The 25,583-nt window shown below is 39.0% G+C and overlaps 2 protein-coding genes across 2 annotated transcripts in view; one reads left to right on the top strand and one right to left on the bottom strand.

Annotated features, from left to right (window-relative positions):
* Positions 1-25,583, top strand: part of LOC103031957 (ETS-related transcription factor Elf-1) — a 374,649-nt gene that overhangs the window by 109,965 nt on the left and 239,101 nt on the right. The gene's annotated exons all lie outside the window — the stretch shown is intronic.
* LOC111193001 (uncharacterized) lies at positions 8,779-12,426 on the bottom strand. Its single transcript, XM_049469481.1, has 3 exons — positions 12,340-12,426; positions 11,163-11,361; positions 8,779-11,065 (listed from the first exon to the last, which is right to left on the bottom strand). Exons 1-3 carry the CDS (start codon positions 12,424-12,426, stop codon positions 10,455-10,457), a joined length of 897 nt encoding a protein of 298 aa, XP_049325438.1. The 3' UTR covers positions 8,779-10,454.

Raw genomic sequence — 25,583 nt, 5'->3', positions numbered from 1 at the left:
TGCTTACAACAGCATGGTTTCAACCTAGCAAACATATTTATTTCAGATTGTTTTCCAATATGAATTAATTTGGTGCAAACAAAAAAAACCCTGATACAAATACACATATAACATACACCCAAAAATCAACGATGCTCGTTGCTATCTTACACCGCGTCAACAGTCTATTTTCATACATTGCGCCCCTGCTGTTCAGGTTAATATCTGGTTTGTTTCTATCTTTGCGGCCGGAAATAGAGGTGCACCACTGACTGATTTAAACCCTGACAACAGTCAACAGTCAGCCACCCAATCCTATTTTAGCCATGCAAAAGCGCAATGCATCTTTTACATCAACAATAAACAGAATATATTGTTTGTTGCTCTCTGTTTCACTACTCTTTTACTTATTCCCTTTCTGCTTGATTTACGTTGTACTGACCCTGCTTTCTCCTGACTCTGGTATGTATTTTATTTATGCTGCCTTTATGTTACTGACCCTGCCTGCTTTAGACTATCCTTATATGCTTATCCCCTTTTTTAATAAACTACCTAAACTGTTTAACCCTTAGCAGCTCCTCCTAGTGTCTCTCCTGGTCCTGGCATTCCTGAAATAGCCAGTGAATACTGAATCAATAATATCAATTATTAGTCCAAATAACAAAAAAAAATCTTAAAATTAACTATATTTTATTCAATAATAAGGTATTATTATTATGTAATATTTCAATGACCTTGAAAGCATGTTGCTAACTGCACTGTGTAACTTAAACATAAAGTGGACAGAAAAACACTTGCAAGAAAAAAAAGTGTAACACTGTGTAAGTTTTATTTCTATAATATCCTATAATATTACAATACTACTGCCTCAGTCCACATGCTTCTTTCTCTCATCTCTCAGCTTGTCCAGAAATGCACGTGTAAAGCGTTTTCTCCTTTATTCACTTCTCGAATAATGCTGCTTTAATAGTAGCACAAATTTAAGCTCAGGCCATCAGCAAATCCACTCAAAGGATGCAGAAATATTTGTCTAACACAGTTTTCATCATAAGCCAGCACTGCTATTTCTCAACTTCAAGTAAAAAAAAAAAGGGAAATGTGTCAAAAGCTATGAAGCATCCGGGGTGCCCTCCTCTCCGCCGCCTCGTTCTGTTACTGATTCGTCACGGAAACCCGCTAACTGCTTCCACATGAGCTGATGCAGACAGCTCCGGCCTCCGGCGGGTCCTCATTCTTCCCCCCAAGATGGTCATGAATCAGGAACAAATAAGGGCGCTGGCATATTTTGTAAACACAATGTGGCAGATGTGCTGCCCTGCCAGCGCGGCTGCATCGTGTTTGTGGGTGTGGTGAAGCAGGGGGAGAGTTATTGTGGGCTGCAGTGGAAAGCTGCAGCGGTACAGTGGGTCAGTTTTTTTATTCATTCATTTATTTAAATATTTATTTACTCTTGCCTTGAGCCATGGTACTGCTGACCACTGTCCTGTTTTTGACTCCAGGCCTGAGGAAGGAATAAATAATACGGCACAGCAAAACAAACACATAAACAACAACAACAACAAGAAAAAAACTCAAAGCACCATCCCATAAATACTGAATATGCTGAGTTCATTTAAACAACTATGTGAGGTAGAGTTGTAGCCAAGACAGCAAACATAGAGTCAGAGTCAAGACCAAGAATTCTGTAGTTGTGATCGAGTCAATACCAAACGTTTCAGCAGTCAAGGGCGAATCAAGACTGAGACTTTTAGTAGTTGAGTTTGAGTCAAGACTGAGACTTTTATTAGTTGAGTTTGAGTCAAGACTGAGACTTTTATTAGTTGAGTCTGAGTCAAGACTGAGACTTGTATTAGTTGAGTCTGAGTCAAGACTGAGACTTTTAGTAGTTGAGTCTGAGTCAAGACTGAGACTTTTAGTAGTTGAGTCTGAGTCAAGACTGAGACTTTTAGTAGTTGAGTCTGAGTCAAGACTGAGACTTTTAGTAGTTGAGTCTGAGTCAAGACTGAGACTTTTAGTAGTTGAGTCTGAGTCAAGACTAAGACTTTTAGTAGTTGAGTCTGAAACAAGACTAAGACTTTTAGTAGTTGAGTCTGAAACAAGACTAAGACTTTTAGTAGTTGAGTCTGAGTCAAGACTGAGACTTTTAGTAGTTGAGTCTGAGTCAAGACTGAGACTTTTAGTAGTTGAGTCTGAGTCAAGACTAAGACTTTTAGTAGTTGAGTCTGAAACAAGACTAAGACTTTTAGTAGTTGAGTCTGAAACAAGACTAAGACTTTTAGTAGTTGAGTCTGAAACAAGACTAAGACTTTTAGTAGTTGAGTCTGAAACAAGACTAAGACTTTTAGTAGTTGAGTCTGAGTCAAGACTAAGACTTTTAGTAGTTGAGTCTGAAACAAGACTAAGACTTTTAGTAGTTGAGTCTGAAACAAGACTAAGACTTTTAGTAGTTGAGTCTGAGTCAAGACTGAGACTTTTAGTAGTTGAGTCTGAGTCAAGACTAAGACTTTTAGTAGTTGAGTCTGAAACAAGACTAAGACTTTTAGTAGTTGAGTCTGAAACAAGACTAAGACTTTTAGTAGTTGAGTCTGAAACAAGACTAAGACTTTTAGTAGTTGAGTCTGAGTCAAGACTGAGACTTTTAGTTGTCAAAACTGAGTCAAGACTGAGACTTTTAGTTGTTAAAACTGAGTCAAGTCAGATACTTTGAACAGTCAAAACAGAGTAAAGACCAATTCTTTTAGTAGTTGATACAGAATCAAGACCAAAAGTTTTAGTAGTTGAGACTGAGTCAAGACCAAAACTTTTGTAGTTGAACAAAGTCAAGATCAAGACTTTTTATAGTCAAGACTTTTAGTAGCTAAAACAGAGTCAAGATCAACACTTCTTTTAGTAGCAGTACAGTAAAAATTGACCAAGAAGTGTTAGATTAAGTAAAGTCTTGAGAATGCCAACACCTATAAAAGTTGTGAGGTGTTATCATGTGAGTGAGGCTGAACTCTGGCCATCACGCCCATTACAGGTGAGGCAGCGTGAATTATCATAGATTGGGCAAAGCCTGATTGATAGCCGGTGCCTGAAGGATGGAAAATTCCATTTCTGAAGATTGGTCTGCATGGGTGTTTAACATGCATAAATCTATAGTGTCACAGGATTACAAAATAAAAGTCTGTATTATTACCCCTGGTTAATGTTCAGTGCAGCCTTGTTTAACTTCCATGAGACATGGCAAAAATCATGGGACACAATACTACTTCTTTGACCTTTTAGTGACTTTAGTGCAATATTTTTTCCTAAAGTTGGGTGAGACTGTTACATCTACACTTTCAAAGCTACAAAACAAAAACTTATATAAACTTATATGAAATGCAGACTCTGAACTGACCTCTGCTCTGCCTTTTTAATAAGTCAGAAAGTAGAAATATGCTACCATTGAATCTTTCAGAGAGTTCTTGGCTTTGTTGTGTCAGGCTTTCTGCAATCCCAGGATCATTTCTGCTCTCTGGTCAACAGAGCACGGATGGCCTCATTGTTTTGGCTTGGTCCAGTGCGTCTTCATTAAAAACCATGCTGTCTTACTTCAGTTCCTCGCCAGAACCTCCCAAAAAGCTGTGCTCTAATCCATAACAATCTGCTGACTGTACTGTGCTGGGAGGGATGCGAGGGATATCTGCAAAACATCTGCTAAACTGGATCGAGCTCCTCCTGAGAGAATAAAGCTCTGCATTGTTTCTTTCGCATTCTTGACTCCCGATGTTTAATTTTTCGATCGCTCCTTTCATCAGAAGGAGGAAGATAACCAAAGCGAAGGCAACCTCCAGTGAGGATGTTGCAAAATACTCTCAAAGTGCCCCTTGGGTTCAAAAGGGAATTGGGGCATGCTTTGCGGCTTCCTCTGCGAGAAAAATCCACTTCCCGGTGAAGTGTGCCATGATGCTGAACACCAAAGCATTGGCAGATGTTTCACTGCTAGCCTGATTAGGGTTTTCAGTTATTGCTAAGAGTAATCAGGAGTAGGGGTCAATATTAATATAGAGTAACTTTTATATATACGTATACTAGTGCATTTAAAAAAAAAAATAGAAGATCAGTGAAAATTTACTTTATTTAAGTAATTCAGTTCAAAATGTTAATCTCATATATGATATAGATGTTTCTGTACCAAATATTCTACGATGTCTAACTGAAACTAATACACATGCGTAATTACATAACCTGTACAACTGTAATTAATCTGTAATTAATGAATTATTACACAGATTGTTAATGTATAACTACACAGGCACTTGCTGCATGTTCAGCGACTAATAATAATAATTTCTTCTAATACTTCTCATAATGTCTCCAAATTTAGCTGAGCTAAATCTTAAGCTGTCCTTTGGTACAATATCAAGGGTATTAAATTTGTTTAGGAAAATGTACATTTATTTTTGAAAAAGAACAAGGACACCATTAACAATTCAAAATGTTTGCAACTCTCAATTTCTTCTGACATTGCTCAAATGCAATGACAAGAAATAAAATGTGATTAATGTCTTTGTAATCAGAAATCTTTGATTAAAAAAGGAAAATTAGTAAACAAAAATGGGTTACACAAATCAGAAGATATTTTACATTTTAGTTATTCTTTAATGTAGACACCTCTTGCTTAGATGGCAGATTTGCACATCTTGACTGAATTTTCTCAACTTTATGAGGTAAAGTCACTTAGAAATTGAGCTTTCAATTAACAGTTGTGCTGAACTTGTCAAAATTTAAAGAAGAACTCTGGTGTAAAATTGACTTCTGGTGTATTATTGAATAGCCACCACCGCTCTCCCACAGCTTTCTGAGATCCAGTAATTTTGTGGTTTTTGCCCAGCACAACGGGAGCATGACCTAATCTCTGGGCCCAGAGATTAGGTGACAATACAAGCTGAAAACAGTGGATTTAAATAAGCTTCTTGTGCATTTAAGTTATTAATGTGTTGTTTTAATGGCAGAGCTCTCTGGATTCTGCCAAAGAGGTGTGGAGCTACTTTGAGCCTGGATAACGGTGTAAACATGATTTATCTGCAGGGGCAGGTGGATGCCTCAAAGCGCCCGTTGTACAGAGTGCTGGGCAAAAAGTACAAAATTGCTGGATCTCAGAAAGCTGTGGGAGAGCAGAGGTGCGCTATTCAACATAAATTATTACTTTTTACACTGAAGTTCTTCTTTAATTACTTTGAATGCATTTCTTGCACCTCCTAATGTGTTTCAGAGCATCAGTTGTTGAGTTGTGAAGAGGTGGAGTTGGTATACAGTGAATAGCTTTTAAGTAATCTTTTAATCCATATAATGATAAGAACTGCTCAACTAAATAAAGAATAAAATTACTTAAAGAAATGAAGGTCAATCAATATGAAACAAATTCAAGAAATTTGAAAGTATCCTCAAGTGCAGTCGCAAAAACACATCAAAAACGTTATGATGATGAAACTGGCACTCATCAGGACTGCCCCAGGAAAGGAAGAGTAAGAGTTACCTCTGTTGTATAAGATGCGTTTATTAGAGCTACGAGCTTCAGAAACCGCAAGTTACAGCAGTCCAGATAAGAAGACGTTTGACTGGTATTGTAAATATAAAAAAATGGCACAGTTTTCTTAAAATGACCCGTGCGTAAGATGTAAAGTATGGTCCGAGATCAGTGTGCAACCACAGGCGTATAGTTCTGGTATACGGTTCTGGTTTGTAAAGGGCAGATCAGCTCAGCGTTGCTCTGCTCCAACAAAAACATGCTTTTCTGAGTCTGACTTCTGCATGCTGCCACACTGCTGGAGGCATTCCTCCTCAGCCCGTGTTTTCCATGCAAAACAAAACAGGAAATGAAACTCTGTCAGCAGCCGCACGGTTGCCCAGGACACGTCAGGGGCACTTCATGGTGAAAGGGACCCCGGTCCGTGACGCTGTTTGAATCAGATATCCCTCCCCTTCAGCAAGGCTTTTTTGGAATGCTTACCATTTCATTTTGGTTTCAGTGGTTGCCAGGTCCCAGAGCAGTCAGCATGTGGAGGAATGTGCCTGTGGAGCATCAATAAGCACCTCAACACTTTTGGAGGAGGACACTAATGTATCCACGCTGTCACTGAAGCTGCTGACATGGGATTGGCCTGTGTATTTATTTCCAAACTTTTCTGAAAAGTACAGAACTGTAATAACTATATTTGTACAGATATTTTCTGGAGTTACTGCTGCCAGAATGTTGCAATTTTTAATGTCGTTTTCTTGCGTAATTTCCTGAAGTTACAAACTGTATTTGACAGGGATACATTTGCTATTTAAAAAAACAAGACTTCTTATTTCAGAGTTCAGATTTCATTAAAGCTGGCAGTTTTTGTCTATTTAAAACACAAAAAGACAATCATGTATTGTATTTAAATAAACAGTATATTTTAGTCCTTTTAATGTAATTGTCCAGAAAAAAAATGCAGGGGAAAACTGGTTTTAAGAGAGCTCAATAGGGACTAAAAGGTGATGTGAATTTTGCTGAGCGAATACTAGCCTGAGAGAACAGTGATTAAGGACCTATGATTAACTATTTTTAAGAAAGCTGAGTTCAATTTCTCTAGCTACAACCAGACCTGATTACTATCAGACCTGAAGAATCCAGAAATGACTTCAATAAAACCTGTCTGACAACATGAAGCAGCTAAAAGATCACAAAAACCAACACATTATGCCCTGATCTGAAGAAATTCAAGAACAAATAAAAAATCTGGAAAAGTTACATAGTTATTACTAAAGCTTTGGGACTCTAGAGAACCACAGTAAGAACTTTTATTTAGAAATTGAGAAAACATGGAACACTAGTGAACCTTCCCAGGAGTGACCAGCTTACCGAAATTACTCCAAAAGGGCATGAACAACTCAACCAGAAGGTCTCAAAAGAACCCTGGACAATATTTAAAGAACTGCAGGCCTCAATTGCTTCAGTTGCCTCTTAAACATACTGTTCATGCTCAAAAAGTCTTCAATTTGGATCAATTCAAACAATTCTAACCTCCCTAATTGCATTGCCAAGTTATCACAAACGCTTGATTTCAGCTGTTGCTGCCAACATCGGCACAACCAAGTTATTAGATTTAGGGGCAAAATGTTTTTTACACAGGGCTAGATATTTTTTTTGGTTTTATTTTTTGTTAATAAATGATATCATTTGATAAAAAAAGCAAAAAGAATGGTAACTTTGTGTAGTATTGCGTTGCGACTTTAAGAACACCTTCAAACCATATTTGACTAATAGCAGAAATACTCACATTTATCACTGGAAAGAACAAGTAAATGCAACTCTATTAAACTGGCTTCTTATAACATTCTTGTAACAAGTGACAGATGTTTCTGTTTCACATGTCACTATGTTTCATAGTTTGGCTTGTGTCCTAAATACAGTGTAGTCCATAGTAAAAAAGCTATTCCTCCTCCATAACATAATATACTCCAAACCTACACTTAATGTATGACCAAAGAATATCAATGGGTAGATGTTCATAGATAATATTTTCCACAGACTTGTAATGCAGCTATTCGATAGCTGAGAATGATTTATTGGGCTTTAAAATCAATTCAGGCTACAAGACAAGATCTCAGTACTATTTATAAATTACAACAGCTAACACGTCATCTAACATATGTCAAAGCTGATGCTTATGAATTTTGCAACACCAATGGAATCCCATCTGCAACCCAGATCTCTTGCTTCTCTCTCTCTCTCTCTCTCTCTCTCTCTCTCTCTCTCTCTCTCTTTCACTATCTCTCTCTCTCTCTCTCTCTCTCTCGTTTACTCTCTGTCACTTTGTTCCTCTTACAATAGTTAAACTGAATCAAGTCACTTGTGCCAATTGAATCAAACCTAAAAAAACCTACAGCCGATGGCAGGAAATACCAAAATTCAAACAGCACTTATCTGATAACAGCATTTTTACTATCTTCATAATTTTAACATCTGCCCACAGTTCCTTGACTTAAGTGCCCTGAAAGGCAAATTGATGATGAAGAGTTGGTATAGAGAGAATAGCCCTGTTTAAGTAATGTTATAATATTATGGCCAGAACTACTCAACTAAGTAAAGAAAAAAAAATCACTTCAAGAAATAAAGGTCAGTCAATCAGAAAAATTGCAAGTACTTTTAAAGTATCCTCAAGTGCAGTCACAAAGAAAATAAAAAAAAAAAACAGATGAAACTGGCACTCATCAGGACCATTGCAGGAAAAAAATAGCAAGTGTTTCCTCTTTTGCACAGGATATGTTCATCAGTTCATGAGTTACCAGCCTCAGAAACCACAACGTAACGTCACCCTAGATAAGAGCCACCTAAAAATAGTGCATCTAAAAAAAAATAGAATATCATTAAAAAGTTACTTCATTTCAGTAATTCAGTTCAAAATGTGAAACTCATATATATATATATATATATAGATGTATTACACACACAGTGATCTATTTAAAATGTTTATTTATTTTATTGTTGATGATGATTTTGGCTTACAGCCAATGAAAACCCAAAAATCAGTGTCTGAAAATTACAATATTGGTTCTTTTGGCCAAGTCCTGCTGGAAAATGAAATCTGCATCTCCATAAACATTGTCAGCAGAAATGTTCAGATTTTCTGAAAAAAAAAAAAACACTGCACTGACTTTAGACTTGATAAAACACAGTGGATCAACACCAGCAGATAACATGTCTCTCCAAACCATCACTGATTGTAGAAACTTCACGCTAGACCTCAAGCAGTTTGGACTGTGTGTCTCTCCACTCTTCCTCCAGACTCTGCTCCCTTAATTTCCCTTTTGCTATAATGAACCCCGCCTACACCATGCGGGGAGGGGAACTGTGATGATGATACTTGGGGTACAGTTCAGAACAGCTTGGGACGGTTCTCAAGCCAAATCCCCCCCACAGCTAGGTAAGAGATTAAGATGAGGGTGGTGATGGGGTGGAGGCGGGTGCGAGGTCGAAAGTCACGTAGGTGAGGAGCACCTGGGAGGTATATATATATAGGACCAGGGGGAGGAGCTAGGGAACTTGAGGCGTGGTTCATATCCCAAAACTCTGTTAATTCTTAACAACACTTTGCTATAATGAACCCCGCCTACACCATGCGGGGAGGGGAACTGTGATGATGATACTTGGGGTACAGTTCAGAACAGCTTGGGACGGTTCTCAAGCCAAATCCCCCCAAAAAAGACGAAGTGTGAGGACCGGCAGCCGAATCTGAACTGAAAGTGAGGTAAGCGAAAGTGAGAGTCTGGGGTCTTCAGCATAACTTCATAAGATCTTGAACGGCGTTTCGGGTGGTTTGAGTGAAAAGTCTTAATAGTAGATGGCATGCAGAGTTAGCATCGTCCTCGTGATACGATTTGAAAACCAGTATAATGTTTGACTGAATGGGGAGTTCGACAGGTTTGTGGCCAGGTGAGTTATCTTCTCTTGACAAGGGAATGTGACAACCATGAAAATCTAAATTAACGTCTAGGGTATGACACTTGCTCCCAACTGGGTTGAAGGCCAATCGGCTGAGATTAGGGGTTGATCTCATGAAGTTTAAGGTGGGCTGATTGTCCCTTTTTTGGCCTGAAGTCTGTTCTTTACTTTGTCAGGTCCGTTCGCCCCTTCTGGGGCATACGCCCTCAACAAGATTTCGCCAGGCATCCCGATCCTGGGCCTTTGTCCTACTTGACTCCAGGTGTACCACATCCGCTTAAGTCCGCATCCAGATCCCTACGCGACATGTTTCTGGGCCTTCCTCTACTTCTTTCTCCCTGGGTTCCAGGTCAGAGCTTGCTTAGTGATGTTGGAGGCAGGCTTCCGAAGACTGAGTCCGATCCATCTCCAACACCTTTCTGGAACTCTTCTTCTTGTAGGAAGTTGGTTTGTTTCTACCACAGATCCTGATTGCTGATGATGTTTGGCCAGTGGATCTGGAGAATATTGTGCAGACATGAATTAATGAATGTCTGCACTCTCTTCATTGTTGGCACTGTTGTCCTTCAAATTTCTGCTCCGTACAGCAGTACTGATTTGACAGAGTTAAACAGTCTGATCTTGTTTGAAGAGTTAGTTCCCTGGATTTCCACACTTCCACAGTTCATTACGTGGGAACCAATAATGGGCCTGCAACTGATGATGGGTCCTGCATGATGTCGCGTGCAGCTTGGAAGACAGGATTGTTCTGAAATCAAAGAAGAGAAGCCTGAAGTAGAGAGAGTCCAGCTTAGTCCCCAAAAGAGCAACAGGCAGGACCGAAGGTCATCACAGCAGACAGGGGCGCCCGGACGAAGAACGCGGACACTAGAGGGACTTCAACCAGCAGGCGGAGAGAAGTGACGACTGAAGAATTCAGCGCGTTAGTATGGCCGGGCGCAGGGGTCCGCCTCGCTTGCAGGGATTGAGGGAACTGAAAAAAGAACTGAGGAAACAACAGAATCGAGGAATTAGAAAGGAGCCGTCGTGGAATGGATCAAAGGAACAGGGGAATGGATCGAGGGAACAGGGGAACTGGGGAACTCGGGAACGGAAACTGGGGAACTCGGGAACGGAAACTGGGGAACTCGGAAACGGAAACTGGGGAACTCGGAAACGGAAACTGGGGAACTCGGAAACGGAAACTGGGGAACTCGGAAACGGAAACTGGGGAACTCGGAACCGGAAACTGGGGAACTCGGAAACGGAAACTGGGGAACTCGGAAACTGGGGAACTCGGAAACTGGGGAACTCGGAAACTGGGGAACTCGGAAACTGGGGAACTCGGGGGAACGAGGGAACTGGGGAACGAGGGAACAGGGGAACGTAACGAGGGAACTGGGGAACGAGGGAACAGGGGAACGAGGGAACAGGGGAACGAGGGAACAGGGGAACGAGGGAACAGGGGAACGTAACAAACAGGGGAACGTAACAAACAGGGGAACGTAACGAGGGAACAGGGGAACGTAACGAGGGAACAGGGGAACGTAACGAGGGAACTAGGGAATGAGGGAACAGGGGAACGAGGGAACAGGGGAACGAGGGAACAGGGGAACGTAACGAGGGAACTAGGGAACAGGGGAACGAGGGAACAGGGGAACGAGGGAACTTAACGAGGGAACAGGGGAACGTAACGAGGGAACAGGGGAACGTAACGAGGGAACAGGGGAACTAGGGAACAGGGGAACTAGGGAACAGGGGGAACAAGGGGAACGAGGGAACAGGGGAACGAGGGAACAGGGGAACGTAACGAGGGAACTAGGGAAGAGGGGAACGAGGGAACAGGGGAATAAGGGAACTAGGGAACCAAGGAACAAGGGGAACGAGGGAACCAGGGAACGAAGGAACGGGGGAATGAGGGAACGAGGGAACCAGGGAACAAGGGGAACCAGGGAACGAGGGAACTAGAACGGGGAAACGGAACGAAGGAACAGTGAAATAGACCAAGGGAAATGGTGAAAAGGATCGAGGGAACAATGAATAGAGTGAAATGATTAATTAAATAGAGGAAACAAATTGAATCGAACTGTAAAATAGATCGAGGGAATGATTAATAAATTGAGGGAACGGTGAATAAATAGAGGGAACACAATTAAACTAGCAGGGAAATGGATTGAGGGAATGATTAATAAATCGAGGGGACAATGAAGAGGGAACAATAAATAAAATCCAGTGATGAAATAGATTGAGGGAATGATAAATAAATCGAGGAAACGATTAATAAATTGAGGGAACGATGAGTAAATAGAGGGAACAACAACTTAAATCTAGCTGAGAAGCAGATCGAGGGAATGATTAGTAAATCGAGGGAACGATGAATAGAGGGAACAATAACTTAAATCTAGCGGTGAAACAGATCGAGGGAAAAGGTCAATAAATCGAGGGAACGATGAATAAATAGAGGGAACGATAACTTAAATCTAGCGGTGAAACAGATCGAGGAAAAGGTCAATAAATCGAGGGAGCGATGAATAAAAAGAGGGAACAATAACTTAAATCTAACAGTGAAATAGATCTAGGGAATGGTGGAATGGATTAAGGGAACAATTAAATAAATAGAGGGAACAGTAAATTACATAGAGGGAATAATACATAATGCTGAACAGGCAAACAGTTCAACGGAGAACAATAATTAAATAGAGGGAACAATAAATTGATTGAACGAAGGAACAGTGAATTAATTATAGGGAACATTGAATGAATTAAGGGAACAATGAATAGAGAAAATAATAAAATAGAGGAAACCGGTATAAATAGAGGGAACAATCGAGTAAATCGAGAACAATAGATCAAACTGAGGAAACCATGTATTAATTCGAGATATTAGATCGGCCTCACCGGCAGGGAGGGAGGGAGGGAGGGTGGTCGCGCTGTCTGGGAACTGATTCGCTGTGTCGAGCAGAATAGCTGGCGCTGGTGCTGAGGCGTAGAATCAGCGAGTCAGGCAGGTTACGTTCTGGGCCGGGCATCAGACGAGCTGGATCGAGTAGTTTAGCTTGCGCTGAATCAAAAGATCCGGTGCTCCGAGCCGGGAACCGACTCGCTGGGTCGAGTAGCTTTAGCTTGCGCTGAATCAAAAGATCCGATGCCCCGAACCGGGAACTGACTCGTAGCTTTAGTTAGCGCCGGTGCTGAGGCGTGGAATCAGCATGTCGAGTTGGGCAGGTAACGTGCTGGGCCGGGCGTCTGACGAGCTGGATCGAGTAGCTTTAGCTTGCGCTGAATCAAAAGATCCGATGCTCCGAACCGGGAACTGACTCGTAGCTTTAGCTTGCGCCAGTGCTGAGGCGTGGAATGAGCGTGACGAGTCGGGCAGGTAACGTGCTGGGCAGGGTATCAGGTGAGCCGAGTCGAGGAGACCACGGAGCGCAGCCTGGAGTGAGATGAGAGCGGCAGAGGATGAGCGGTCAGAGAACAGCTCGAAATCCGAGGCAACCAAATCAAGGCCCAGGGCGGCGAGATCAGCAGGTGCTGTCGTGCGAGGTCGAAAGTCACGTGCGAGGTCGAAAGTCACGTAGGTGAGGAGCACCTGGGAGGTATATATATATAGGACCAGGGGGAGGAGCTAGGGAACTTGAGGCGTGGTTCATATCCCAAAACTCTGTTAATTCTTAACAACACTAATTTAATGAAATGTGAAATTTGCTGATGATCAGTGATGGTTTGGAGAGTTGTTTCATCTGCTTGTGTTGGAACTCTGCATGGCTGCGGCACAAACAATCTAATATTATTGGAAGAAACACATCAGCCCGAAAATGTATGAGGTCTTATTTTGTTTTTTTCTCAGCTATGACTTTGGTAAATATTTATTGAGCACCACTGATTACTTTTCAAGCTATTTATCCAACAGCTTACAGTTCTGGTAGATTCCAACTAATGACTTTTAAGCCATTTTATGGGGAGTGGAAAATGAATCTGTAAGGTACACAGAATTTTTTTGGGTTTCGTCCATGTTTACAGGAGTGAGAAACCCTGTCCTAGCAGAGTGATGGGAACTGAATTAGAATTAGAGTGTTTCACTGTACAGTTACTTTCAGACACACACACACACACACGCACACATGCTCACACTTTATAGGTTTGACTCTGGAGAATTTTGTGGGTTCGCCCAAAGCCGATGTCATATTTCAGCTATGCAGCAGCTAGCACATCAGGGAACGATGTTTAATCAGGATCTGCTTTAGAGATTTCTTCTACAACCAGGGGTGAGATATTTTTCTCCAGTGTCTCAAAAAACCCTGTAGAAGGTTTGTTAGTATTTCTGATGCTACAGAATAGTGTAGCTGCTTGAGCCGCATAGCATGATGCTAATGCTCAGAACAAACAACATAAATGACACAATAACATGGTCATCTTTACAGAGACTGAGATTGGTAACTCTAACGAACTTACCCTGTGCAACAGAGGTAACTCTTGATCTTCCTTTCCTGGGGCGGTCCTGATGAGTGCCAGTTTCATCATCATCATAACTCATCATAATAAAAGTTTCTGATAGTTTTGTGACTGCACTTGAAGATACTTTTAAAGTTCTTGAATATTTTAATATTGACTGACCTTCATTTCTTAAAGTATTTTTTTCTGTATTTAGTTGAGTAGTTCTTGCCATAATATGGATTAGAACATTATTTAAATAGGGATATTCATTGTATACCAACCAACGCTACCTCTTCACACACATTAAGATGGAAAGAACTACAAGTAATTACCTTTTGACGAGTTTAGCACAGCTGTTAACTGAAAGCCTGAATTCAAGGTGATTCTACCTCATAAAGCTGACTGGAAAAATCCAGCAGAGATGTGCAAAGCTGTCATTTAATCTAAAATATAAAACATATTCTGGTTTGTTTAACACTTTTTTGTTTACTATATGGGTATTTGCTTATTTAGGAGTATTATTTCCTCTTCAGTAACACAGATGGTGAAGTATCATAAAGAAATCAACACCTAAAGAGCATATATGGTCTCACTCTACAAAATGTAAAAATAACACTGATAGCTTAAATGTTAAATGTTTAGTGTTAATATGACATGGTGCAGTGTACCATTTTACTCATGCTACTGTTGTTCGTTAGTGTTATAGCAACACCTAAAGAGTTCATTTTACACCGTTTAGAGTACATAAAAAAAAAAAAAAAAATATATATATATATATATATATATATATATATATATATATATATATATATATATATATATATATATGGTCCCACTCTACAAAAAGTAAATATCACAGTATTAAAGTGTTAAACTTAGTATTAATGTTAGTTAAAATAGTGAAAAAAAAAAATAAAGACGAAAACGTATCCTTTTTTATTGCTCAGGTTCTTGGTATTTTTATTTAAAATGCATCACATTTAAACACATTCATAGATATGAATCAAGTTGCAGTAGGGAACAACAGAAGTAATTTCGAACTCACCTATTGCGTAGTTTAAGGTGGACCATAAAAAAAATCCACCTTAAATGGTAGCTACAGAAGTTATCTAGCTAGCCTACATGCTGGGACTTCAAACGCCAGAATTTAATGACCGTGCTGACTGAAAGAACTTTTCAATTTCTCCTCAGCTGGCTAGCTAGTTAACTTATGTTGTTTCTTGCGATAAGTTGCCCGTTTCATGAAGCTAAAGCCAGTTAGCTAGCTAGCTAGGTTAGCTAACCTAGCCTTTTCTGGTAAGAGGTTACCCATTTAACCCAAGTTAAAGCTACGTTAGCTGTTTCTTGTTTTTTAAGAAGTCCCTATTTCACATCAGCTAGCTGAGCAATGTTAGTTGTTTAAGAGAATTTAGGTTACTTCTTCTCCTCAGCTTGCTTAGCTTAGCTAGCCAGTTTATTGTGAGAAATTTCCAGTTTCATCTCAGCTAGCCTTAGTTAGGTTAGCTAGCTAGCTAGCTAACTAACTAACTAACTAACTAAAGGAGCCCAAAAAGGATTCCACGGGATTAATGAAAATGCATTTAAACAATATTTAGAATTAAAAAACACATTTAATAGAGGGTAAAACAATACAAAATATATTTAATGTCACTACTTCGAGATTTCGAAATCTTGAAGAAAATGGCAGCTGACAAACTTTGAGTGTAGCAAATTCTGGGAGGAGTTGAAATTTGTTAACTCTGCCAAATAATTCTAACTTTATGTGAGTTGTAACACTGAGCGTTGTTAGGATAACACCCAGAGAGTCAAAAAATGTTTACATTGTGATTTTAACACTATAGATTATATTGTGCAGGTGTGGGCATCCCCAAGTGTTGTAACCAGTGTTGGGCACGTTACTTTGAAAAAGTAGTTAGTTATAGTTACTAGTTACTCCTCCAAAAAAGTAACTGAGTTACTGAGTTACTCCACTATAAAAGTAACTAGTTACCAGTAAAAGTAACTATTGCGTTACTATTGCGTTACCTGCCCTGATTTAAAGTGCTCACTACAGACAACTGTCTTCCTCTGAGGATGAGCCTGCGGACCCCTAGAAGGTGCTTCGCGGCCCCCTGGTTGTCCACGGCCCCCCGGTTGAGAAACCCTGGTTTATCTCATCCTCCCCTCCTTGTGACTCACACACACTTGTGCCTTTGTCTGTATTGAGCGGCTAAAGTAACGTGCAGTAACGGGGTGTCGGTAACGGCGTTATAGTTACAGTCAGAGTAATTAGTTAGATTACTCGTTACTGAAAAAAGTTAAGGGCGTTAGTAACACCGTTTTTTTTTACGCCGTTATTCCCATCACTGGTTGTAACACCTTAAGATTATTGTGCCTATTGCTGTCCTATGACTTTTGCCATATCAATTTATGATGCATTTCATGTAGGTAGCTACCGCTAAAGAAACCGCAAATGCTACTGTGTTTCCTGATTCATACACTGGAAAATCCTTCTGCTTCCTATCTGAAGGCCTCAGGCTGTACACTATGTCATCTATGTAAGCAGTTTTTCACATATGCTTACGTTTTGAGCTCATTCACACTCATACATACTTCCTACTGCATAACCACTGCTGTGTGAGGAAAACCTGTTGAGACAGGAGAAGTGTGGAGTCTCCTCAACCACAGTGGTGAAGCAAGAGAAGAGAGAGAAAGTGTGTGTGTGTGTATGTGTGTGTATATATTCAGCTCTGTAAAAAAAATACGAGACCACTTAAAAATTATGATTATTTTACCAAACTAAAAACCTCTGGAATATAATTAAGAGGAAGAAGATGGATGATCACAAGCCATCAAACCAAACTGAACTGCTTGAATATTTGCACCAGGAGTAAAGGTATAACGCTATCCAAAAGCAGTGTGTAAGACTGGTGGAGGAGAACATGCCAAGATGCATAAAAACTGTGATTTAAAGCCAGGGTTATTGCACCAAATATTGATTTCTAAACTCTTAAAACTTGAATGAATAAATATAACTTGTTTTCTTTGCATTGTTTGACTGAACTAGTCTCTTAATTTTTTCCAGAGCTGTATGTGAGTGTGTGTAAAACTCAACGGCTAAAACGTGGAAAGCAGATCCTTTGGCACTTACTGTGACATTCCTTAGACTTACTGCTTCCCCAGTTTTGAGTTCTGAGTTTTCTAGTTTTGAGAAAGAGAGAGAGAGAGAGAGAGAGAGAGAGATACTTAAACTCTTTCTCTTTCTCTGCTTCTCTCTTTTCTTGGCTATAAACAGTCAGTTAAACCACTTTCGGGAAACCACTTTTTTCCATCAATTGCTTCAGTAGCCCTTGTTTCTTTATGGGCTCCTTCTGATACATATATAAAAAACATTCCAGATGGTCTAACACTATATGCTTAACTTCAAACCAAGCCTATTTTCTTATGGTTTTGGACCTGGCCCATCAGGGTGATCTTTATTAGGCATCCAAATAACATTCATTGACCAAAAATGAAGCATAAAGATAATTACTGGGCAAGATGAGATACAGCTGGACATGGTAAAATACAGGGCCCATATGACATTCTGTGGCTAATGATCTGCCTACAGGTGTTGCAGCTGGGCCTGTAGATCCTGCACACCCGTATGTTGCTGAGATCCTTGCTGGTCTTATATAAACACTTATAAACCCTCAGGGTCAAGTTCTGCAGTCTGGTAGACACCTTCCTGGAAATGTCTTACTCTGTGTTTGGGCGAGCATTATTATTATCCTGCTAGAAAATAATGAAACGCAAACCATGCGGATGCAGGATGTCCTGCACATATCGCCACAAGGCTTCTATACTCGAACTGCTATTGGTTCCTAAATAAAACCTAGATTCATTAATAAATACAGTATAGTTCCGAAGCATTCCAGGTTTTTTTCCAGGTTTTTTTTTCATGACACAATTACTTGTGGCAAGACTCAAAGTCTCCTCCAACCCCATCTGATATCACTTACATTCAGTACAAGTCAAAAGATTGGACAGACCTTAAATTCAGTGTTTTTTTTCATTATTTAAAAAAATATTCAAAAAATTGCAGTGTAGATTAAAGGAGAACTCCGGTATAAAATGGACTTTGGGTCTAGTAAAACTTGTTTTACTACACCAAAAGTCCATTTTACACCAGAGTACTCTTACTTTAATACTAAAGTCTTCTTAGCCTCTTGCTTAGATGTCAGCTTTGAGCATCTTAGCTGGATTTTTTCAGTCAGCTTTATGAGGTGAACAGCTAACAGTTAACAGCTGTGCTGAACCTTTCAAGAGTTAATTACTTCAATTTCTTTCCCTCTTAATGTGTTTGAGAGCATCAGTTGTAAAGTTGTGAAGAGGTAGAGTTGGTATACAGTGAATTGCCTGAGTAATTCATATCATAGCAAGAATTACTCCACTAATAAAGAATGTAAATAAAAAAATACTTTAAGAAATGTTGGTCAGTCAATTCGTGAAAAAATCAAGAACTTTGAAGTGCAGTCGCAAAGACCATCAAAAACGACATGATGAAACTGGCCCTCATCAGGACCGCCCCAGGAAAGGAAGAGCAAAAGTTCCCTCTGTTGCACAGGATAGGTTCATCAGAGTTATCAGCCTTAGAAACCTCAAGTTAAGAGCTCTCCAAATGGTTTGTTTAACACTTTTAAATTACTACATAAAGTAATTGTGTTCCTTCATAGTCTGGATGACTTTAGTATTAATCTTGAATACAGAACATTGTGAAATTAGCAGTGTATTTCAAATAGTTGCAGTAGTTGCTGCAGGACCAGTAATCAGTTTTCCATGCTTATGCCATGTTGGTTAATGATTTTTTTCTTCACTTTCTGCACGACTTGGGGAGTCAGTAAAGCTTACAACACACTTCAGAGGAAGCACATACAGAGGAAGTGTTTGGATTTCTGGATTTTGCTGCACAGTATGGGAATACTGCTGGAAGCCACTTTAGAAACAATCCCAACCCTGACTATGTATTGGATTCTTAGTTTTGGCATCTTGACAACCACTTTTATGGGTTGGGTTGTTAACACAGTTGTGGCTGGATAAAGTATCAGAGGATTTGGAGAGTGGGTGGAGAGGCGGTTGTGAGTCATAAGAATGGTCGCTGGGTCATTAAAGTCAAGTGACACATAGAGCGGAGCAAAAACTTACAGAAATTATTTTAGCAGAATGTTCTCGGCCTTTTCTTCCATAGCTTCTGTGGTGGGATACTCTTATGACACAAAGTGGCCGGAAAGTGAAGAGAGCCTTTGGAAAACTTCTTACAGTCTTTTTAGGGGTTTTCAGAAGATCCCTTATGTATGTTTTCACTGTAGAACATGTTAGATTCAGCTTAATCATCCTAAATTCCCACTTAGAAAATGTATTTACATGAAATGGGCAAAAGATGACAAGATAAAAACTTTTGAGAATCACATTTTATTGTTGCATACCTGTGGACCCTGCAGATGGTGTAAAAAATAAGTACAAAATGTTTACTATTTACTTTAAGCCTGATTTGGTTTTATTATATGATGCATGGAATTATTGTGGCTTATTCATACCCCCCATTTGGTAGATAGATTATCACGGCAGAATATCTCGTATCGCTGATAGCAGAGAAGCTATGCCAACTTTGTAAAAAAAAAAAAGTTAAGAACGTTATACTTTTGCAATGTCATTAAATACGTATTACATATTATCAGCCTGTTCATCTAACTATTCTAGTTTATTACTAGCACTGATTTCCTATACTGTAAACCCGGATAATTTGAATTTACTTAAAAAAATTGAGGAAACCGGTTGCCTTAAAAAAGTTAAGTAATGGGTAATGAAAACTTGAGTTAGCATTAATTAAAACATCAAGTTATTACAACTAAAGGGGAAGTAGATTTATTTCTAAGGTAGCCCGGGGGGGAATCACTACACACTGATGGTGAGTGTTAGTCAGAAACACACCCAGTATGCAAATAGATTGTGACAGAAGCCAATGGAAAAGAAGCTGCTAATGGCATCAGACTAAACACTTATTATAAGTTGGTTCAACTCAAAGATCTCAGTTTGAATGTATATGTGCCCACAAATGTTCTAACTCAAAATAGTTAAGTATTTTTTAGAAATTTCCAATTGTATGTAAAACAGACTTAAATCATTTGAGTTTAAACATTGTATGGGTTTACAGTGTAGTAAGTAGCTAAAATAAAATCACTAAATTATTTAAACTTTTAATGTCTAACCATCTTTAGACAGCCTGTAACACTTATTTTATTTATTTCATTCTTTTATTTTTTCTGTTTTACCTTTTGGCCTTTTTTATCTTTTACCTTTAATTTTATTTCTATCATTTACTTTCTTTATAATCTTGGTGTTATCTTGGTGCTATTTGATTTTTTAGTCCTCCATTTCTTGTTTTATCTTGATCTTTTATGATTCTAGTTATTTATCTCTTTTTGTATTGCTTTACATTTTAGCTTGGCCATTTTGTTTCGAATTATTTGTTCTTTAATCTTATATTGTTTGTTTGTTTTCTAATGCTTTTACCATTTAATTTTTATTGTTTTGTTATGAAGTTCCTTATTTTATCTGAACCTGATTAAATACTTGATTTTAATTCTTTTTTTTTTCTCTGTCCCTTTAAGTTTTAAATTCTTAAGCTGTAAATACCCTTAATGTAATACTGAGTAAAAATGTTGTTTGATTGATTGATTGATTAATTGATTGATTATCCATATATTTTGTAACTAGCCTACCGGCTGCTAAATTACACCATTTGTACACATTGTCTGGGGGGCCCAGGGCAATTGATTGGATTGGTTTGCTTGCCTTGTTGCAACGGGCCTGGGTGTCCACAAACATTTGGACATATACTCTACAGTGTCTTGTACACAGAATGAGAATAAGGTCCGTATCTGCACCTCAGAAACTCTGCACCCGCAGAAAATAAGTTCAAAATTAAACCTTCCCAGTTTGCTTTTTGCTCTAATGTAAACTGTGCTGAGGAGGCCAAGGAGATTCGATTCCTGAAACTGAATTAATAATATTTTGTCAGGATATTCTACCTCATGCAGCAATCAAAAGCTGTTTAAATTAGGAATAATTTCAGGCTGAATATTTGATGAGCGTAGCCGGACAGTGACACTGCTAGCTAGATAGAAGCTAGTATTAAGGAACATCCAATATGCATGACTGTATCAATTATTAAGCCAGAACTTCACTTGTCCATCAAACCAGAAACCGATGAGTCATGTCATATCTCGTTAAATATTCCATAACGCAGGAGAAGCGAGAGGGAAAGGTGGATGGATAACACAGAAGGTAGTTAGCATCAACGTAGTAATGCATAAAAGAATCAAATTATCTTTCATTTCTTTTTTTGAAGGGGGGTCATCCCATAGTTAATTTATCATTTTCTCGCAGTGCCCGCGCCTCTGCTTCGTTGTCCATTAAATCTGCACAATCCCATATGAGAATACAAGACCTTCACTTTCACCAGTAATACCCAAAATAACCTTTCACGACTTGCCCATGAAATATGCAGTGTGTACAAGCCAAAGTGGAAAAGGCTAGAACGGGGATGGACAGAGTGCTTTGTAAGGTTACAGGAATGAAGTGCTGTGATTTGCTTTATCTTGATGACATAATGCACTTCATGACAGTGAGGTTCAGTGTTATGTCTGCTACTTAAAAAAAAAAGTTCAAGAAGAAGAAGAAGAAGAAGAAGAAGAAGGCCGTCCAGAAGGGCAGCAAAAGTGGCAAATGGTGCATTACTTAATGCTTTTTAACTTTACAAAGAGTTTGAAGCACTGTATCCATTAACTCCTCTCCCTGGTGCCCACATGGTTAAAAACGTGTGTGTCCCTATATGTACAAGAGTGTGGGGAAGTTTTAAATGGATGTTGTGATGGTGGTGTTATATAGGTGCCCACACAATAGAATAAGCTGTATTTAATATTAAAATTAAACAAAGTAAATTGTTGTAAGAGATGATAAAGAAGTTTAAAAAGCTCATTCAGACTGTTAAAAATACCGTTCTGAAAAAAATAAAGAGACCACTCTGAATCAGTGTCTCTGATTTTGCTATTTATAGGTTTATATAACAAAAAAGATCTTTCAGAGCTTTCAGACTTCAAATAATGCAAAGAAAACAAGTTCATATTCATAAAGTTTTAAGAGTTCAGAAATCAATATTTGAATGGAATAACCCTGTTTTTTAATCACAGTTTTCATGCATATGTGACATGTTCTCCTCCACCAGTCTTACACACTGCTTTTGGATAACTTTATGCCTTTACTCCTGCTGCAGAAATCTAAGCAGTTCAGCTTGTTTCGTTTGATGGCTTGTAATCATCCGTCTTCCTCTTGATTATATTTCAGAGGTTTTCAATTTGGTAAAATCAAAGAAACTCATAATTTTTAGGTGGTCTCTTATTTTTTTCCAGAGCTGTATATTCCAATTATTTAAAGAAAAAAATCTGGTGTAAAATGGACTTTTTTTTTTAATGGGGTTTTTAGTAAAATATGATAACGAGTACAAATGTTTTTTGAATAGCTCACCTCTGTTCACACCCACTTTTAGCCATGCTGCCAACAAGCTTACAACGCTAGTGATAGGTGCATAGCATTGCCTATGCAAATAAAATAACTATTTGTTTTATTTTTAAAAATGTGTTTCTAATTTTCCACAATTTCTCTTCTAATTTTTCTAGGCCATTTGTCTCACACATTTAACTCCTACTCAGCTGTATATCTTCCATCACTAGTGATGCCACAACACAAGGAGGGTGAAGACTAGAACATACCTCCTCCCACGTGTGTGAAGTCAACCACCACATCTTTTCAATTGCTGAGTAGCATCAGAGCACTTTTGGAGAAAAGCGCAGCGACTCGGTTCTCATACATCAGCTCACAGATGCCCTGTCCTGATTGACATCACCCTAGAAGTGATGAGGGTAAAGAGTGTCATCTACCCACCCAAAGAGAGCAAGGCCAATTGTTCTCTCTCAGGGCTCTGGCAGCTGATAGCAAGCTGACAGTTTCTTAGTAAAATTCTGAGAGCCCTGACATTTAAAAGTCATTTTAATTTTAAATTTAAAGTTCTGAGAACAGTAGGTTCTACCTACAGTAGGTGAAATTATGATTCATGATTTTATGACTTTATGATTTTTACTTTTTAAAAAGGTTAGAAATGAAAGCTTTGCAATAAAAAAGCAAATAGATGGTGCAGCCGATGCATCTGCTGACTCGTGCTGACTTGGAGGAACTTTTCCCCTCAGAACATTCGAAACCTTGGTATCTTACCTCCAGAAAAATGGCATTTCACATTGCAATCTTATTTCCCTTCTGCGAGAGCTGGGGGTGGAGTTTATGATGAATGTGATGAGCTGAAGTGATAGCTCTGGCCTGGATGAGCAATATTTCCTCTGCAGGCTTTACCCACTCCGATAAAAGAATGACTTCCAGGCTGGTCCCAGGCCAGTGGGGATGACAGTAAGCTAACACATGACATTTCAGGAAGAGATAGCCACTGCCTGCTGCCACATCATACCTAATCTGAATAGGCAAAAGCTAGAAACTCACACACTCACTCTCAATATGCTATCGGTGTATTGCAAACAAATGATACATTTTAAAAAGGGTTTACAGGGGATATAGTTTTATTTAAAGTTTTATTTTATTTTTAACACCAGTTCTGAAAAGTTGGGAATTTGGACGTTGTGGGAAATATCCAACCCCATATTAAAAAATGCTGGGACATGTATGTAAAATGCAAATAAAAAACACAGTGCTTCTTAAATTCTTAAAATATTTTTAATAATTGATGTTTTTTTTATTACAGACAGAATAAACCCAAGATTTTTTTTATAGATGTTTTGTCTAGTAAACTATGTTTAATTTATTAATATGCATTAATGATATACCTGTATTGTTTTTTAATGCTGGATGCCAATATTTAGAGAGCAGAAGTGGCTGATGGCCGATATATAAATCCAATATTCAATAACTGATTTTTTTTCCCTTTAATTCATAATAATAAAAATGACACAAAATTGCAAAATTTAAACTAAATTTTTTAGCCCTGATTGGGTTCATAGTGTCTCTGTCCAGCCATCTGAAATTACAGTATTATAAAATAAAATAGTTTGGTACTCTGAACTGACCCTGCAATGTGATTGGCTGAAGGGCGTTCTGTGAGTGCCATTATCAGCCGGTAATGCACTTTAACCGAAGCTCTCCATGTATTACTCAGCCACATACAGGTAACCTATAGCAACGATGCAGCGCTTACAAGCCAAACAGCGCAGCTACAAACAGAGCAGCAATGGAACTATTTTAACTCACAGAGTTTTATAACCAAACAAATTGAATTTTCTCATTCTATTTATCTCAAAATGTTTTAATAAACAGGGATAATCAAACTTTGTATAATTGCAATAATACACTCAAGGTTCGTGCTATAATGTGTAATATTGGCACTGCTGTGCTGCGTCTGTATATCAGCACAGCACTCCCTCTCATGTATTATTGCTTAATTAATCACAGAATTCTGCTGCGATTAATCCGATTTATATTTTTTTAATCAATTGACACCAATATTTAAAATCTTACATCCCAAACACAAACATCGTACAAGATTTATGCCTTTTGCTTCTTAAAAAAAAAAAAAGAAATAAAGCTTGGAATTCTTCAGGCATTTGGAATGAGAAAGGCATTGCTATCTGCTTCCTCCATTAATGTTTTAAATCTTCGCTCTTCCTTCTCTCCTACTGCCCTCAGCGTTCGGAGAGCACGCTCCCGCACCAGGTCCTGGCGGAGGTCGGCCGTCCCGTCAGATTCTGCAGTTTGTATGATGTGGTTAACGTTGGGATTTGGGCCGAGGGAGCCGTTTCTAGCTTGTAAGATCAACCTGGATTTTGACCTCTTTTACTGCTCTTAGCTCCAAGGTCATTTTAAATTACTTATGCTTGGAATGCTTCCGTCGGTGCATGCAGTGTATGTAATTTCCACCAGCCCTGGGATGTAAAGAATGTCTGGGCTGTTTTATTCCTCCACAGCTCCCCTTGTGGTTTCTTTACTGCTATGGTTAAAGCATTAAAATATTCAGTAGGATGAGAAGGAAGGTCTTCTTTCTTTTTTTACAGAGCAGTGCACTGTTCTTATGGTTGCTACTGAAACTGCATGCTCCTTTTTTTTTAGTTTCTGAATCACCTGAATCTGATGCACTTTGCATACACCCCAGATTTTGAATTAACGTTTATTTATTTAAATATTTATTTATTTTTATCTTTTTCCTCCCAATTTAGATTGTTTAACCTCCTCCGACACATGTGAAGTCAGCCACCGCTTCTTTTCGAACTGCTGCACAGCGACTCAGTTCCGATACATCAGCTCACAGACGCTTTGTGCTGATCAACATCTCCCTAGGAATTATGAGAGAAAGAGCGACATCTACCCACCCAGAGAGAGCAAGGCCAATTGTGCTCTCTCAGGGTTCCGGCAGCTGATGGCAAGCTGCATGACTGGGATTCAAACCAGCAATCTCCTGATCATAGTGGCAGCGCTTTAGACAGCTGGATAACTTATTTTTATCACTAAGACATTGAAACAAATTTTAGGCATATTGCTATCTTGAGGATGGAAAACAGGTGCACCACTGATTGAAAGAAACCTAGACAGACGTCAACAGTCAGACATTCATTGCTATCTTGGCAGTGAATTGTCATGCAGCAGTGCACAAACCCATAGCACATGCGCATTGGCATTC

This window comes from Astyanax mexicanus, chromosome 21 (assembly GCF_023375975.1).
Source record: "Astyanax mexicanus isolate ESR-SI-001 chromosome 21, AstMex3_surface, whole genome shotgun sequence".
Taxonomy (NCBI): domain Eukaryota; kingdom Metazoa; phylum Chordata; class Actinopteri; order Characiformes; family Acestrorhamphidae; genus Astyanax; species Astyanax mexicanus.
This window is presented reverse-complemented; position numbering and strand designations above follow the sequence as displayed.

What these genes read in the sequence shown, in the direction of transcription:
- LOC111193001 (XM_049469481.1), bottom strand. Translation starts at nt 12,426, where the DNA reads ATGCCCGGCCCAGAACGTAACCTGCCTGACTCGCTGATTCTACGCCTC. An exon ending in CTGCTCGACACAGCGAATCA is followed by an intron (nt 11,362 to 12,339) that starts GTTCCCAGACAG and finishes TCCCCGTTCTAG; the next exon opens with TTCCCTCGTTCCCTGGTTCC. An exon ending in CCTGTTCCCTCGTTCCCCTT is followed by an intron (nt 11,066 to 11,162) that starts GTTCCCCCTGTT and finishes TCCCTCGTTAAG; the next exon opens with TTCCCTCGTTCCCCTGTTCC.